Raw genomic sequence first — 18,333 nt, forward strand, 5'->3', positions numbered from 1 at the left:
TTTGATAATTTTGAAATAAGGAACTGTTATTTAACAGATCGATAAACTATTTTTCTATTATCTTTTTTTTTATTATTGTTCTATTATTGTCGGTCAGTTTGATGAGGAATTTTGTTGCTTTCATTATTTTTTCTATAAAAATTAAAAGTATTTGTGATGAGTGAATGTGTGATCACAGGGTTGACTGACTGATTGGTGGATCAAACGGGGCGATAAACGCGTCTGGAGCCGCCCCCGATGACAGCCAGTCAAGAGTGTATAGCATGTTCACTTAACAATTTGCCACAAGCAAAATCATAGCGTGACGCACTTGTGATATACCCGAGTGCCCCATGTGCCTTTAAGCATTAGTGTTTTACTTTAGTTTTTTCATGAACATCGTGCAAAGTAGTTGTGTAAATTTTTCATTTGTGCTGCTGTAATTCAATAGTGTCGTTAGTTTTTTTTTTTTTTTTTTAAATTCAAAAATTATGAAAATATTTAGTAAGTTTTTCGGGAGTGATAAACATAAATTCACCGCGTTAAAAGAAAAAAATACATCTAACCGGAGAAAAAGTAGCTCAAGGTCATACAATGGTCCACCTCATTTACCTAGGGATGACTTTTTATTTGGGAATGCTGTCAGTACCAGTACCAGACGACACCGACGTAAACACAGGGTATGATTGACCTTTTTAATATCTGTCGTAATGATTATTTATTTCACATAACATCATAATTTATAGAATGACACTTGATTGCTTAATTCAAAAAAAAAAAAAAAAAAAAACTTTCTAAATTATTGCTGCAAATAAGTATTTAATGATTCATCTCGTATTTCAAAAATTAATCGTCTAGACATTATTGAAAGAGCGTTTTTTTTTTTTTTCGTTGATTCGAAATTTGTAACAAGAAATAATTTAACAAGTTTTATTATTAGCAAAAAAAATAACAAGGTTTTTTTTTTCAAAGTACTAATGAAACAAAATAGATCATACGCCCCCTTAAAATTGATTTGTGGTTATCGAAACTGCTCTGTTATATACGCCCCCCATTTTAAAAATAAGTTATACTAAAATATTTTACAAGTGTAAAATTATAAAAATATATATTTCTACTAGTAATTGTTTCATTCTCATGATGGTTTATTGTTTTCTCGATTGTACTAGCATTCCCACATTGTAATTCATTTAATCATCCCTCTTGGTTGAGCTTATGTTGACCTTGACGCCACTAAAGGTGTGCCTTAGTTAAAGAAGTAGCTCAACTTCCTCCGGAAATCGCATGTAATGCATTTGCTCAGTTTTTTCTCGTTTTGCGTGAAGTCATTTGTTATTAAATTCAATTTTTAATTGCTTTTTATTCTGAAATATAATTGATATAATTGGATATCAAATTAATCTGCCAATTATTATATTGTTGTAGTTTGAGTTTTCAGTATTCACTATGTTTATCTACCATAAACAAGTATTATTCATATAAAATATACAGGTGCTAGTCTTTCAACAAAATTACCTATCATAAAATATTCCCGGTATGCTAATTTCTATATTCTATTCACATGTGACTGGCAGCATCTGTCCTGTTGATTACTTGTTTTATTGAACTAGATTGGAATGTATATATGTATTCGTTTTCGTATTCCCTCAGCTATGATTCAATTAGAATTTAAAAAAATAAATGACAATGAATATTTTATGTTGCGTTTATCTTTTTTGAATTCTTATTAATAGCCATGCACGGTTCGTTGATGCTTTATGCATAAAAAAAACTGTAATAATATGTAATGATACCTTTGAATGTTTTCGAAAATTGATAAACAAAAAGTAATAGCTTTAACCCAAGAAAATATTCGTAACCGAAAAAAAAAAATAAATAAACAATAAACGAAAAAAACGTCCATACAAATAATGAAAAAAAAACGTGAAGAGGGCAGCGACCGGTGAGCCGCTAAGGGCTGCGATGAAACCACGCCCTTTTTTTTATATATATTTTGCTTAAAAAAGGACCTTTATCTGCTTGGTCCTGTATACCACTAAATAACAACTACCGAGCTTACGCATCCCTAACAAAAGATTCATCATCAAAAAAAAGATAGAAATCTTTTTTTTTTTTTTTTCTTACCGAATAGAAAACTTTAAACAGGTCTAGAAAAAAAACGTATATATATATTCACCTGCTTCTACAAATGAAAAAAGATGTAAGAATTTAATTGAAAAACAGCATCAAAATTGCCCTAAATTATAAATCTTCTTGAAAAAAAAAATACCTGCTGATGAGGACATAGAATTGAAGTTTTTTTTTTTTTTTTTTTTCTAAAAAAAAAAAAAGAAAAATCATAAGAATGAAGAGAAAAATATACTAAAGTTGTTCTAGGTGTGTCATGCCCACCTTGCAAACTCGATGTTCACTCTGAAATGTGTTTTTATTTGTGCGTGGATGTGTGTGTGTATATTAAGGCCCAAAGAATGCGTGAATATGTGTATTCTCTACTGTCATAAAATAGTAATAGTATTCGTGTAAATGTGTGGATAAAAGACCTCGATAAAACGACCTCTTGCTACAGACTCGCCAACTATTCTTTTTCCAAGTCAGAAACCCGGTGTTCAATGTTTATATGTTATGTGTATATGTGTATATAGATTTTGCTTGGTTGGGCCCTCGTTCAAGAAACCGGTGTATCGGCACTCACAGCCTCCACAAACCACTTGTATCAAGCAACTATACCTTTTAGCCCTCCGCGGTTAGACATTTCTCTTTGGCCTCACCTCCTTGGGTTAGCGTTCCTCAACTTATGTCCCCCCTTTAATCTCAGAGTATTTCAAAGTTTTAGTCGTTCGCGTTCTTTCATACCTGACAGGACTCAGGAGACATACATTTCTTTTTTTTTTTTTTAATATCATTAAATTGTTAATTAATTAAATTGAGTACTTGGAAAATTATGAAAACACTATGTTTATGTGTATAGAGTGATAGTCAAGTTGATAAAATCTAATGTCTTTTGAACATATTTTTAGAGTATTGAATAAAAGTAAATTTTAATGTGATAAAAATAATAAACACTTGTTAAAATAAAAAATCAAAATACATAAAAGATTAATGAAAAGATTAAAAGCAAGCTGTATGTCTCCTCTGATGTAGAAGTAATTCCGTGGATTTAGTCGTGTACAATCCACGTGCTCAATGTGCCATTATATCAACTACCTTGAAAAACGTTCAAGTAAAATTTTTAAAATTTACGCGAAAAAAAAATATAGTATACCTATATCAATTTCTGGTGTAAATTAATTCACATATATAAAAAAAAAATAATGCTCAATGCAGTGTGAAGGCGTAGGCTATTTTAAATTTTCAAAAAATAATTTAATAAGTGATGTGCAATCGATGGAATACAACGAGTTAAGATTTGTGATTTAAATTTTGTTTTTTTTTTTTGAATTGTTTATTTTGTGATCGTGTGATGGATAGAAATGAGAACATTGCAGGAATGGGCGGTGGGGGTCATTCTGGGTCACCTTTAGGCCCGTTGACACCCCCACAAGGCCCACCCCCACCCCAAAATCCTTTAGTTTCAGTCGACAGCCAGGTATGCATCAAAACAAAAAATATAAAAATAAAAACACAACGAATATAATATTTTGAAATAGAAAATAAAAATACTATCTAAATAGTAATAGGTTTTTTTTCACTCTTGTATCGATAAACTGATAGTAAACTAAAATAAAAATAAAAAACAGGCGTGGATTTTACACTTATCTGAGTATTTGCATTAATCTTTCAATGGAAAGTTACGTATTTTATAATTATCTGTTGTGTATTTTTTGACAAAGAAACTTTCCAATTTTGAACAGAGTTGCTTGTGCATAAAAAAATTGATTTGGGAAACAGTAGAATATTTATGTCGACTGTATTAGGCAAAACAGGATATATACTAAAGTGATTGTCTGTGAATGTTTTATTAGTGACTTTCAATGACTAAATTAACTATATGCAGCGATTTAATCATTTTTAATCTTTTTAACACAACTTCAAATGCGCTACTTTTTCTATTTTCTTTTTGCTAAATAGATATAAATTTAAATTAGCAGGAAACAACTTAATTTGTAATATATATGTATATAATTGAAAAGAAAAAATCACATTCTGATATGCTTGAGTAAAATTCTTCGATTGCTTTCATTCTTTGGCACACATGCAATCCTGTTGAATCAATTCTTCCAGCTGGAACATATATATATTCAACAGTGAATGCATTACTGTGGTTATCATCGACAATTGTCCTATTGTGGTTATGCCAGCGTATATGTAAAATTTTCTTCAAGTATATTTTGCAACGTATATATTTACATTTATTGATTCATAACAAGTAAACACATTTTTTTTTTTTGTAATAAAAAAAATTGCAGCATTTGAAATATTTAATTGAGAATACTAATTGATATAATTATTTATATTATAATTCAATAAAATATGTATATGACAAATATGCTAAAATTTCTTGATTTGTTTATGCAATTTCAAAGTAAAATTCAGCTGGAATATTGATTATAAATATTCATTACTTGCTGTGCATAGAAATCAATTGCAACTGTTGAATCAATTTTTTATCATTTTTTGAACAATATGTATATATTCTAACTGTAATGCTGATTACATGCATTATATTTGTAATTATTATTTTCATTTTTGCTAAAGCTATATTATATGTTATGCTAACTTATATGTACGTATATGTATTAAATTTGCAGTTCAATTGTTTTTCAATGTTCATATCATTTTATTAACTATTGTTTGAATATATTACATATGTATTGCAATTCTATACAAGTAACAATTGTATACATACATAATTATTTTTATTGTAATTATTATATATATAATATCATGACGACTACCTATGAACTACGGGTGCGTATATACATATACCATGCTTGAATAATTTTCACTCTTATGTTCAATCGACACTTGAAAAATTTTTTTCCCTTGATTATCCACCATTATATTCTCTCCATTTGCCAATCTTTTTGCAACATCAATATATATATATATGTGTTGTTGCCTTTCATATAATATTTTTCATAACTTTTATGACCACGCATTTTAATGTATTACAGCGAAGTAAAGTCATAAATATTTGTTTTGCCTTGTGTATATATAAAAATATAAAATATATTATATTCAATTTTTAGATTTTTAGTTTGTGTCCTTGAGGACGAGTTTTGTTTTATTGAAAAATATAATATATTATTTATACCAGTTTATAAATTTAATTTTTGACTGGACTTAATCGTTTTGAAATAAAAAAAAAATATTCATCCAATGACTCACTTGAAAGCCCAAATAATATTTTTCTCTCTTCTTTTTTTATTTTCGAATACTGTTACTTTAAATTCAAGTCTTTGAATATAAATCTATTTATATAGTATACTGCGAGAGAAATTTTTTTTCATTTTTTTATTAAAAAATTATACTGATTGTGCTTTATGGTTGATCTATAGAAATCTCGAATTCTTCTTTATCTGCTTTGAGTTGGTAAAACAGCAGCATATAATCAATCTAAATTCAAACATCACCTTGTGGAAATAATTTCAACTATAGAGCATAAGAGTTTTTAATTTTTTTTTTATTCAAAAAAAAAAATTATTTTAGATAGTAGTAAGATCACAATTTAAAAGATAATAATACAAAGTATTTTAAAAAAGTTTTTTAGATGAAAAATAAATTATAAAGCATCTCTTTAAGAGTGATGAGTCATTGAGTTAACAGATTAGCAAGTCTGGGAGTAAAAAATTTTAGTTGCAGTCAAATGTGACCCACTGCGTCAACAAGTAGACTTTATTATTTTTAATTTTTTTTGTTTCTCTCTTTCCAACTAAATTATATATATACTTTTATATTCTTCTGCCTTTGCTGCTCTTTTCATCTTTTATAATTTTTGCGTGGCTCTATGGGAAAAAGACCACGACAAAGGCATTCCAGGGGCGTTACTCACTCAAGACAGGTTCAAACCTGAAGTGTGTCTAATCTGCGGAATCGCGAAGCTAGTTTACATATATATATATTGACTTTTTTTTTTATTTTCTTTCATATTAATTTATTCGTATTTTATTTACTCTTCTTTTGGATTAAAAAAAGATTCATAAGTATTACAGTCTTTAAAATTTTTTTATGATGTACTTGTCATTATACTTGAAAGTACAATTCTAATTAATATAATGCGTAATTTTTTTTTTTTTTTTTCTTTTTGTATTGTTTTACCGTGGTTATTTATTTTTTTTTTAATTTATATTTTGATCGTTTTCTTTATTATAATGAAATAAAAAAAAAAAAAAAAAAATTACTCATTGAAATTTTATATTTGAAAGTAATATATAATTATTTCATTTAAAATCCAATATTGATGCTAAGCAAAATTTGTTGAAATAAAAAGTATATATATTATATATATGATAACGAAAGGTGCAACGGTCGTTAAAATTTTTATTGCTTCAGTAAATTGACATAATTATTATGTACTCTTCTGTTTCAGACAAAATTTTATGGCTTTGAATTTGTTTTTTTTTTTTAGTCTGGATATTTTTTCGGCTTTGGTTTACTGTAGGGTGATTTTATGTAATGAATTTTTGACATTTAGAAGGCCACTTGTGTGCTTTTGTTTGTTTTTTTTTTTCTTTTTTAATTTAAACTTTATTGTTTTATATGGAAAGACGAGGGTGCCAACGTATACCCTTTTTTTTTTTAAAAAAATTTTATTTTTCACACAAAAGTGAGCCATATTATGTACAACGTATCGTTGTGACAACTCATTTCTGCTCACTATTAAAAACCCTGCAATTTACTAACAAGTTATTGAATTATTATAATTTATAAATTTCAAAATATCATTGGGTTCATAGAATATTTAATAACAACTTGTGTGCAAAATTTTAAATCAAAGATTCATATATATTATTATAAATTTACTATATAAATCGTTTGATATTCTATCAAGTTGTTATACAAAAATGTTGTGATGTTTTAATGTATATAAAACACAAAACTATATAGAAGTGTAGAAACGTGTGGCTTACAAGTAATACAACTCTTAGTCAGTCAGTCACGAACCACCGTTCAGAACGTACCAACTTCTTAAGACATTATTTAAAAACTTACCTGTCAATGTGGTTTTTTTTTTCCTTTTAAATTTTAACTATTTTCTTTTTTTTTATTTAAAAAAAATATATTAATAATAATATTTAATATTCAGTTTAAGTAATTGTGACTTTAGTTTTTTTTTTTTTTTTTAATTTTGGTTTTTGTTGATTTATATTTTAATTATTTTCTTATAACAAATATAATTATTGAAAAAAAAAAAAAGTTTTAAATTTCCGGTAGGCAACACCTTGTTGATTTTTGTATGCAAAGTACGACAGTGAATCCTCATCCGTTTACGATTATTATTTATTTTTTCATTGATATATATTATTTATAAATTATCAAAAGTTAATAATATATTTTAAATTAATTTAACAATGTTTTGCATTGTTTTGACTTATTCACCCTTTGAGATAAGTTAATGTTATTATTATTTTTTTCATTCATATACATTATATTATCTTAAATGTACAAAGTCAAAAGCTCATTGCATATACTGGATAATAAAGTTTTAAATGTGCATCAAGTGCTTGTAAAAAAAAATTGAATGAAATTATTGTTGGCATCAATGATGCGAATTTATAATGAAATTGAGCATAAAAAAAATTTGGTAAGATATATATTATTAATATGCGATATATAATTATTTTAATTTTTCTAAATAAATAATTTATTTAGCATTAAATAATAAATTCTAGAACCATTCATTGACAGGTTACCAGGTGTGTCTTCTTCTTCTTCGTATTATTTTTATATATATATATTTTTTTTCTTTTTTTACAACATTATTTTGCTTCTACATTTCTTCACGTTAACTTAATGATTCTAAAGTCATTGTCATGTTTACATGCTCTTTCAATTCTTCGCAAAGCACCTGTTTCTTGGTATATATTTTTTTGCTGATTAATATTATACCTCTATATACATTCTTTAAAAATATTAATATAATAAATTATATATTTGGCCAAAAATTAAAATACAAAAAATAGAATTATTTTTCAAATAATTATATGATGAAAAATAAGAACATAAATGAATCTATTTTATTGATATATACAATTATCGTTATAATTTTATATCAAGTATATTTTAAACACCTTTAAAGTCAAGGGAGAAAGTTTATGTAAAAGCTTCTCATTAGCACTGCATATTTTTCTGTCAATATAATTTATCAAAAATAATTTTTCCAATAAAATTATAAAATAATAAAAGTAATTGAATATAGTAATGAAAAAAAAAATCAAAAGAAGTTGATGTAATTTAAAATTTTTTTAAATCACGTTTTAAACAAGTCGATACTTGTTTGAACACGACATTTGTTGGGGAGATACCTGCACTATTATATATATATACAAATTCAAAAGGACCAGGTTTATTTAATACCCTGTATTATACTATATTTCTTAGAATAAAATAACATAAAAGGGCGATACACCTACGTAGACAAGTTAAGAGACCGTAATAGATGATTTTTTTCTTTTTGCAATTTTTTTTTTTTTTTTTTATGACAATTATTGTGTGGTGTATGACTATGTTTATCACTGTCAACGTTAAGCATTAGTATAACATTTCTACCATCCTCAAGAAACAAGTTAAATAAATAGAAAAAAAAAAAAAAAAAAACTAGAGTTTCCATTTTTATGTTAAGAAAAATAGACAAGTTTGTTTATATATCTATAAATAAATAGAAATTTTAAAGAAAATAAAAAAAAATTTAGAGAGAGACCAGGATATGAAAAACCAATCCAGGCTGCCTTGCCACGTCCTTGCCGATTTTGTTGCGTCATTCGAACTCGATTCTCGATGTACCTCTCGATACTCAAGTTGTTTAATATACATGTGTTGTATTATGTACCTACTGGAAAGTCAAATACTCGAGTAAATATAAGCTACCAAGTTGTGTTGTATCAGGACAAAATAATTTTACCGTGGAAAAGAGAACGTATTTATTATAACTTTGCTAATTTTTACCGTTAATATATAGTTTAATCAATTTTTGTCTCTTGTTTTTAAATATATTTGCAAATAATACTTATATGATTTTTTTTTTTTTTCTATTTATTTATTTATATTTAAATGAAATAAATAAATAAATACTTAAATAAAAAAATCTTCATATGGTATTTGTGCCATATTTTTTTATTCAAATTAATTACCACGTGGGAGTTAATAAAAATGTGTTTATTATATTTGAATAAAAATTTATAAAAGATAAATATTTTATTTTGCAATAATATATGCATATTATTGCAATATTCATCAGGTCAGAGTTTATATTATTAAAGAAATGTGTTGAATTATAAAAAAAAAAAAAAACTCTTTTGTTTTTAGTTTTTTTATTATTATTATTAAGCTTTAAATGGAAAAATGCATTTTATAGCATAAAAACCACACCTCACTTATTTACAATTTAAAAAAAAAAATATACTTATTTAATTTTTTTTTTTTAAAAAGTTTTATTGGCTTACAATTACGTGAAAAAATTTTCCAACAATCACACACAAGCTTTTTTTTTTCAATTTAAAAATAATAATGATATAAAATCAATAAGCAATGTAAGTTCGTGTGTTGTTACAAGAAATATTTTACGTTATATTTACATTATTCTTATTAGCAATGCATACTCACGAAGTATTCTTTCGGTTAGTTGAAAAGATTTTATCAAACAATTCAAGGTGTTGTAAATGATCCACCTCGTAAGTTCAGTCACACGACCTGTACTTTTGATCTTACAATAATAATAAAGTTTTTAAAAAAAAATTCATATAATATATTAAATACCATATAAAATCTCTTAAACTTTTAAATCTTGTTTTTTTTTTTTTTAATTTTTTAAATTATTATTATTATAATCCAAGTTTTAGTAATCTTGTTGTTCAACAGGATCTTGACTTATTAAGGCTATTTTTTTAGATATATATTTATATTATTTATTTTTCAACTATTTTTAATTTTGATATATCACATGCTGTATAGATATTTACACCTGGAACCGTTATGGAATTGTAAACTCAAACTTCTTGTATTACACGCCCTGGTTATTCACGTAATTCATCACCATAAACAATATTTTTTTTTTTTATTTAAAGTTACAATTAAAATTAAACTATTTTACTTAATATATTTTATAAATTTATATGAAACGAAAAAAAAAAAAATAATATGTCATTAAATTGTTCATCAGATGTATGAAAAGTATGGTAGCTTTCAAACTACATAAATTATATTTTTTTTTTTTTTTTATATCTTGATCATAAATTAGTCTGTGGTTTATCTTTAAAAAAAATAATCCAATTAGTATAGTTGAACAAATAATTAAATAAATAATAAAAAACTTTTTTTCATGAATGATGACTCATTTTTGTGTGTTATATTCTTGAGTCTTCTTGCAACTTAAAAAAAAAAAAAGTAAATAAAAATGGAAAGTATATATGTATCATTAAGATTTTACTAAATTTGGATTTGCTATTTTAACTTTCTCGTTTACACCTGACTTTTCAACTAGATAAACATGTAACATGACGATAAATAAGTAAAGAAAGACTTTATTTATTATTATGTGTAGACTTTGAATGTTTTTTTCGAGGCCAATCAATTTTTCTTTCGCATCAACAGCATCATCAATATATTATCAGATGATTCGTATTGGAGGCTATATCGTGGGAATCAAAGTGCCATGAGGTCGAGGTTTTTTTTTATTATTGCACTCTCACTTGATTATTACATGAAATAAACAAATATACAATTTTTTAAATTTTTTCAAAGCTTCTTGATTTTTAAATTATTGTCAATATATTCATCATTTTTATTTACATTTACATATATACATAGTCAATAATTTTTTTTGTTTAAATTCATTATATTATAAATTTAATTTTTTGATTTATTTAATATTATATTGTCTAGTTTTTTATGTAAATAAATAATAGGAATATATATACAACTTGGTGATGTTACTCAGAGCATAGAAAAAATATAAAATAGCAAATAAATATATCATCTTACAGTCTGTTTAAGACGTTAACAATGTGAACTCATTGTCGTAAATATTAAACCAGCATTAAAGTAACTTGTCTCAAATATCTTTCTACATTTATAAAAATTTTTTAATAGAAAAAAAAATATTAATTAATATAGTCAAAAATATTATTTAATTGATAAAATATTAAAACTAATATTCATATGGGATAAATTTAATTTTTTAAATTGTTGTTACGATATAAATCAATCAATCAATTAATGATGAAGTCAGACGGCGCTATAATGCTGCCACTTGTGTTGTATATATACTTTTAACCACATAAACTACTGTTGTTGATTAGTACTTATAAACATCCTACGTACAATAAAATTAACTATTTTATCATTCAAATAATAAACAACAACAACAACAACCAACTCGTATTATAATTATACAGTCATTAAAATTTAAATAATTAACCATGTGGTACAATATTAGACATTATTATTTTTTTATATACATATATACTAATAATGTTACGCAATAATACTCTTGTCTTTTTTTATTGATCTAACTGTATATTATATACTTTACTTCAATCTTCAGCATTCCCGTTGTAATTTCATATTGAAAAAAAAATATGTTAAAAGAAGAAAATTATAAGAAGTCTTATTCTACTTAAAAAATACCCCTTAAAAATTTTTATGTTTTCTTATTTATCTGATTTAAAGTATATGACATACTTATGTATATATACTCGTCTTATCTTCTTTAGAATTTCTTTTTATTTTTTTTTTTTTTTTTTTTAATATCATCATCTACTTACTTAGAAAATAAAATATACAAAAATAAATCAATGATAATTTTTTTTTTTTTATCATTTAGTAAACAAGAGTAATAAAAATAGAAAAATAAAATATAATTTAAATTTGATAAGAACAAAAAAAAAAATCATCTTTTAAAATAATAATAATAATGTATAATTTATTTGTGTGTTTTTAACTAGGTTGGTGATAGAGGATGGGAAGTTCATCATGTAACAGTAACACGAGTACCTGGTTATGGTTTTGGTATTGCTGTATCTGGTGGTCGTGATAATCCACATTTTACAAATGGTGATACAGCAATAGCAATATCAGATGTATTAAAAGCTGGACCAGCTGAGGGTAAATTACAAGTTAATGATCGTATTATATCAGCAAATGGAGTATCACTTGAAGGAGCTATTTATGGTGCTGCTGTACAAGTATTACGTGATTGTGGTGGTACAGTATTACTTGTTGTTAAAAGAAGATCACAAAATATACAAAATATAATACCACAATGTCATCGTTTAACATTAACAAGAAATAATAAAAAAGATGATTTTGGTATTATACTTGGTTGTCGTTTATTTGTAAAAGAAGTTACACGTGAAGGTACTGGTGCTAAACCAGGTGATATTGTAACATGTATTGGTGGTATTGCTGTTGATAATATGAGTGTTAAAGAAGCTAGAAAAATGATGGATCAATGTAAAGATCGTTTATCAATTGTTGTTACAAGAGATACACCAGTTAATGCAAATTTAACAACAGGTAAAACTGATAATGGTGAATATTTATCTGGTGCAAGTTATAGTAGTCAAAATCTTTATGTTCCACCACCAACAAGACAAACAATTGATGATAAAAGTAATTTAGCACCAAGAGGAAGATCTAGAGGTCCACTTATGGATGTTTCATTGAGTCAACTTGATTTACCAGCAACACCAACAGTTGATCCACCAAGACCACCACCACCAAGACCAGAAGGTAATAATATTATTATTATTATTATTATTTTTTGCTTATTCATTGATTGAAAATAATAATAATAATAACAAAAACTATTTATTTTTAGATTATTATAGTTCAAGACGGCAGCTGTATGATGAAGATCCACTTTCACAAAGATCCAAACAACCAATGTAAGTTAAATTTAAATTAATCATTTTAACTTTTTAAAAAATTAATAAATAGTTTTAAATTAATTTGAATATTTTCTTATTAAATTTATATAGGCCAGATCCACGTTTTATAACATTTCAAAAAGAAGGTTCAACTGGTGTACGTTTAGCTGGTGGTAATGAAACTGGTGTATTTGTAACAGCTGTACAACCAGGAAGTCCAGCATCATTACAAGGACTTCAACCAGGTGATAAAATACTTAAAGTAAATGATATGGATATGAAAAATGTAACACGTGAAGAAGCAGTATTATTTTTATTGAGTCTTGAAGAACAAATTGATCTTATTGTTCAACATCGTAGACATGAATATGAACAAATAATAACAACTGAACGTGGTGATTCATTTCATATTAAAACACATTTTCATTATGAACAACCAGATAAAAATGAAATGAGTTTTAGAAGTGGTGATGTATTTCATGTTATTGATACATTATATAATGGTGTTGTTGGTTCATGGCAAGTATTTAAAATTGGTGGAAATAATCAAGAAGTACAAAAAGGTATTATTCCAAATAAAGCAAGAGCTGAAGAATTAGCAACAGCACAATTTAATGCAACTAAAAAAGAATTAAGTGCAAGTGAGAGTCGTGGTAGTTTTTTTCGTAGAAGAAGAGGTAGTCATAGACGTTCAAAATCACTTGGACGTGATCATTGGGATGATGTTGTATTTTCTGATAGTGTTAGTAAATTTCCAGCATATGAAAGAGTTGTTTTACGTCATCCTGGTTTTATTAGACCAATTGTATTATTTGGACCAATTGCTGATATTGCAAGAGAAAATTTATTAAAAGATTTTCAAGATAAATTTACATCACCACAAATGGAAAATCAAATTGATGAAAGTGGTAAAAGCACAAAATCATCTGGTATAATACGTTTAAGTGCAATTAGAGAAGTTATGGATAGAGGAAAACATGCATTACTTGATATAACACCAAATGCAGTTGATAGACTTAATTATGCTCAATTTTATCCAATTGTTATATTTTTAAAAGCAGAATCAAAGCAAGTTATCAAAGAAATGAGAGCTGGAATACCAAAGTATGTGTTATATTTATATTTTTATTTTAAAGATATACATTGATTTATATAATTAATCAACTATTTTATTTAGGTCAGCACATAAGAGTAGTAAAAAATTGTTGGAACAATGTCAGAAGCTCGACAAAATATGGGGTCATGTATTTAGTGCTGTTATTAAATTAACAACACCCGACACTTGGTACAAAAAATTACGTGAATTAATAGACTATCAACAACAGAGTCTTTTATGGATGAGTCAAACCAAGGTGAGTCTTCTTTCTTTTTTTTTTTTTTCTTTTTCATATAAAAAAGTAAACAAATGATTTATATACTCGACAATATTTTCAAAAGAAAAAAATATAATTAAATCATTTATTTACTGGCTTTTACTAGCTTTAACTAAATTTATAAATTGAAATATTTGTACTTTTATTTTTTTTTCTTTTTTATTCTATAATAGTTTGGGTTTTTTTTTTTTTTTTACAACTTTTGCATTGTGTTAATAATGTTTTTTGTTATATTTTAATTATAAAGTAATATATGTTTTTTATTTTTGGTGTTGGTGTTGTATTTTTGTAGCCTATAGAAGTGGTGTCAGATATTTATCTTCCTCCTTATCATGGCTATTATTCTTCAAATTCACTACCATATCCTTCAACAATTTATTTAGAACAAAATAATAATAATATTCATGTTCCTCATTGTCCATCAATTCCTATAAATCATTCATCCTCTATTTGGAATTCTCATAATCATAATCATCATCCTCCTCCTCCTCCTCCTCAAAATGTCATTCACGAGGAATTTTTCGGCTACATTTAAAACATTCTATTAATTTTATACAACTATACTATTATACTTTAATCATTTTTTATTATTGCATGAATAAATATTAATGTAAGCTAATGCATGCACGCATGAATATATATACACATTTAATTGGTACTAACAATTATAAAATTATTAACTAATAATAATAATATTGTCAAGTATAATTAATTAATTTAATTTAACACACAATCATTTAATAATAATTATTATTATTTTGTTTATTTTATTATTATTATTTTTAACAATTAAAATATATATTTTCAATCATAATAATATATTAAAATAATATCATCATTACGTGTTGTCCTGTGTGTTATGCATTCGCGTAGCCGGAAGAGGCTTTGTCGGATGATTTCCTGTTCCCGATGACATCACGCCTGTCCTACGCATCCTCCCCAGAGAGTGATTTGGAATTGAATTCCGCACCTCCTTTATCTGGTGCCTTGGGACAACCATCAAGATTAAAAAGTAGCTCAGATCCAAGTATTGCAACTCAAGATGATACAACAGCTCCACCACCATACACATCAAGCTATCAGGTATTTAATTTAACTAATATATAATATATATTTATTAATAAAATTAGGGAATTTTATTAAAGTTAATTTTATATTATACAGGCATTTGAACAACAACAGCAACAGCAACAACAGCAGCAGCAACAACTTCAACAACATCAGCAACAACAACAACAACAACAACAACAACAACAGCAACAACAAAAACAAATTCAAACAATACCCGGTGATAGTAAATATGGTTTTTCAACATCATCATCAGTTAATGATCAGCTTAATTCATCACAATATCCTGCTGGCCATACACAAACAAGATCACCTCATCAAGGACCACCAGATCTTCCACCGAGAATTGATCGTAATGTTAAACCACCAAATCAAAATACAAATTCAAGAGGAACAACTGGACGATCAGCTGTTGAAAGATTATTTAATAATAAAAATGAATCAACATTAGATATGGGAAATTATAGTAATTCAACACCACACAGAACAAATCCATCATCATCATCACTTGAACGTGCTCAACTTAAAGCTAGTAGTTATGATAGTATGTCATCATATGATTCATATAATACTAATGGAAATGCAACTTATACTGCAACAACAATTAATCAAACTTCTGCTGGACGACTTGGACCAAATGTTCCTGATGATTTAAAAACTGGTAATATACCAGCTCAAAGATCACATGATCCATATAGATTTACAAGAACTGGAACTCAACAAATATTAAATCAACAAGATCCACAAACACGAACTGATTATGCAAAGTACAGGTTTGTTTTTTAATTTATTTTAATTTTATTATATATTTATTACAAAATTTATTAATTTTTCTTTTATGAATTTTAGTCGAACTGGAGATCAAAAAACAATACCAACAACACCTGGAAAACTAGGTGGTACATATAAACCTGTTCCACCACCAAAACCAAAAAATTATCGTCCTCCACAAAAACAACAAATATCACAAGATGAAAATAATGGAGGAAATATGTATCAACATGCAAAAAATTATTCTATGAATACATCACATCTTTACAATGGCGTAAGTTTTATTAATAGATTTATAAATAATTAATTCAAATAAATAAATTAATTAATTAATTAATTAATTATCATAATTTACAGGTAGAAAATGGAGTAAATTCTCAACGTAATAGTGGACAATTTTATTACAATGTTCCACCACCAAATCGTGAAGGAAATTATCATATAAATTCAAATCATTCACATAATCATACATCACCAAATCACAATCACAGTCTTAGTCATACACATTCAAATCCACCAATAACATCACATTCACATAGCAATAGTGCTGGACAATTGACACTTGGCCATTCACATAATCGTAATAATGGTATTAATGGTCATAGTCATAGTAACAGTCATGGTGGTACAACTCATGTATCATCCAGTGGTGGTAGCGGCGGCGGTGGTAGTGGTGGAGGTAATTCAAATCACAATAGAGAACCAAGTGGTTTAAATCTTGCAGGAAGTCGTGAACAACGAGGAAGTGCATTTGAATTATATAGAAAACCTCCTCTACATCATCACAATGTCAGGTAATTAAATAAATATATTATTATTATTATCATTATAATTGTTTTTCGGTTTGATTAAAATAAAAATTAATTATTAATTATTACAATAACAAAAAATAATGTTAGTAGTTATTAATTATATAGATATAATTAATCTTAAATAATTAATTTATAATTTTAAATTAAATGAATAATATAAAACTAATAATTAAAAGTATTAAAAAAATAAAATTAATATTGGGGGTGGTGGATTGGTTGATAGGAGTACGGGTATCACAAGGGGGGTATTTGATATCAGGGGTGGTAAACTTGAGGGACCAGGTGGTGTTAGTTTAACAATACCACCTGGTGCAGTACCTCCAAAAATACATCAAGAGATCTACTTTGCAGTTACATCACCACATAATATTGATGCACATAATAATAGAAAAAATATTGGTCCTCGTGCTTCTTTATCACCACCAATGCACAATGGTGAGCTTAATAATAATCATTAAATAATAGACTAATTTAATTATTAAAACTAAATGCTTATTTATTTTATTTTTTAATATATATATTAATTTATAATTATAAATGACAATAAGAAATACAAGACCTTAATAAAAAGAAGGTCTTTTAATAAATTAATATAAACTGCAACAAGTGGACGCAATTGTAGACATAATAATTTTAATGGTGATAGAAAAATAAAAAAAAAATTAATTTGATTAAAGTACAGAGCAAATAATTAAATAATAAAATTGATAATTTAAATATAATATAATTAATTTTTCTTTTTTTTTTTCTTTTTTTGAATACAGGTGAATCTTTGTTGAGTCCTTTAGTTGAGTGTGGACCTCGTGGACTTGAATTTAAGGTTCCAGTTGAATTGCGAATTCCTCATAATGCAACACCAGCTCATAAATTAGCTCTAAAAACAGCCGATATTGATGCAAGATCAAGCAATGATTGGCTTGACGTTAGACTTCCTGAACAAACATCAGATCATATACTCGTTAAACTTGATCATTTTTAAAAACAATTATTATTCAACTAGTAATAATTATATATACTTATATATATATTTTTTTTTATATATAAATTTTTAATTAAAAAAAAAAAAGGAAAAAAAAAATGAGTACAGCTTTTAATAACTGGAAAAAAATAATACAAAAATTCTTTGTTCTCTGTGAGAACTTGTGTTATATTATATTGACAGTTATTAAAAGATAATATTAAATTTATCCCACGTAAACTTACGATTAATATTCGGTGGCAAAAAGAGCAAAATACCAAATGATATCCCAGATTTTATCTTAGGTCTATTGTCAAAGGCATTTACTATGCATTTTTTGCTCACAC

The 18,333-nt window shown here is 26.1% G+C and overlaps 1 protein-coding gene across 7 annotated transcripts in view; it reads left to right on the forward strand.

The window, feature by feature from the left end:
- The window catches only part of LOC122854619 (tight junction protein ZO-1), a 30,170-nt gene extending 11,886 nt beyond the window's left edge, over positions 1-18,284 (forward strand). For 2 of the 7 annotated variants that reach the window (XM_044155449.1, XM_044155457.1), the window contains 10 exons: positions 12,081-12,867; positions 12,956-13,022; positions 13,116-14,108; positions 14,182-14,356; positions 15,251-15,460; positions 15,542-16,218; positions 16,295-16,490; positions 16,574-17,010; positions 17,252-17,463; positions 17,793-18,284. In XM_044155449.1, the coding sequence (XP_044011384.1) occupies positions 12,081-12,867; positions 12,956-13,022; positions 13,116-14,108; positions 14,182-14,356; positions 15,251-15,460; positions 15,542-16,218; positions 16,295-16,490; positions 16,574-17,010; positions 17,252-17,463; positions 17,793-18,007 (3,969 nt within the window). In that variant the 3' untranslated portion in view covers positions 18,008-18,284. Of the gene's footprint in view, positions 1-455; positions 660-2,814; positions 3,566-7,432; positions 7,724-12,080; positions 12,868-12,955; positions 13,023-13,115; positions 14,109-14,181; positions 14,357-15,250; positions 15,461-15,541; positions 16,219-16,294; positions 16,491-16,573; positions 17,011-17,251; positions 17,464-17,792 lie in introns of those variants that run through there. The other 5 variants (XM_044155476.1, XM_044155486.1, XM_044155494.1 and 2 more) reach the window with 5 other exon arrangements.
- The last annotated feature ends 49 nt before the right edge of the window (positions 18,285-18,333 follow it).

The sequence above is a fragment of the Aphidius gifuensis genome, linkage group LG1 (assembly GCF_014905175.1).
Source record: "Aphidius gifuensis isolate YNYX2018 linkage group LG1, ASM1490517v1, whole genome shotgun sequence".
NCBI classification, from domain to species: domain Eukaryota; kingdom Metazoa; phylum Arthropoda; class Insecta; order Hymenoptera; family Braconidae; genus Aphidius; species Aphidius gifuensis.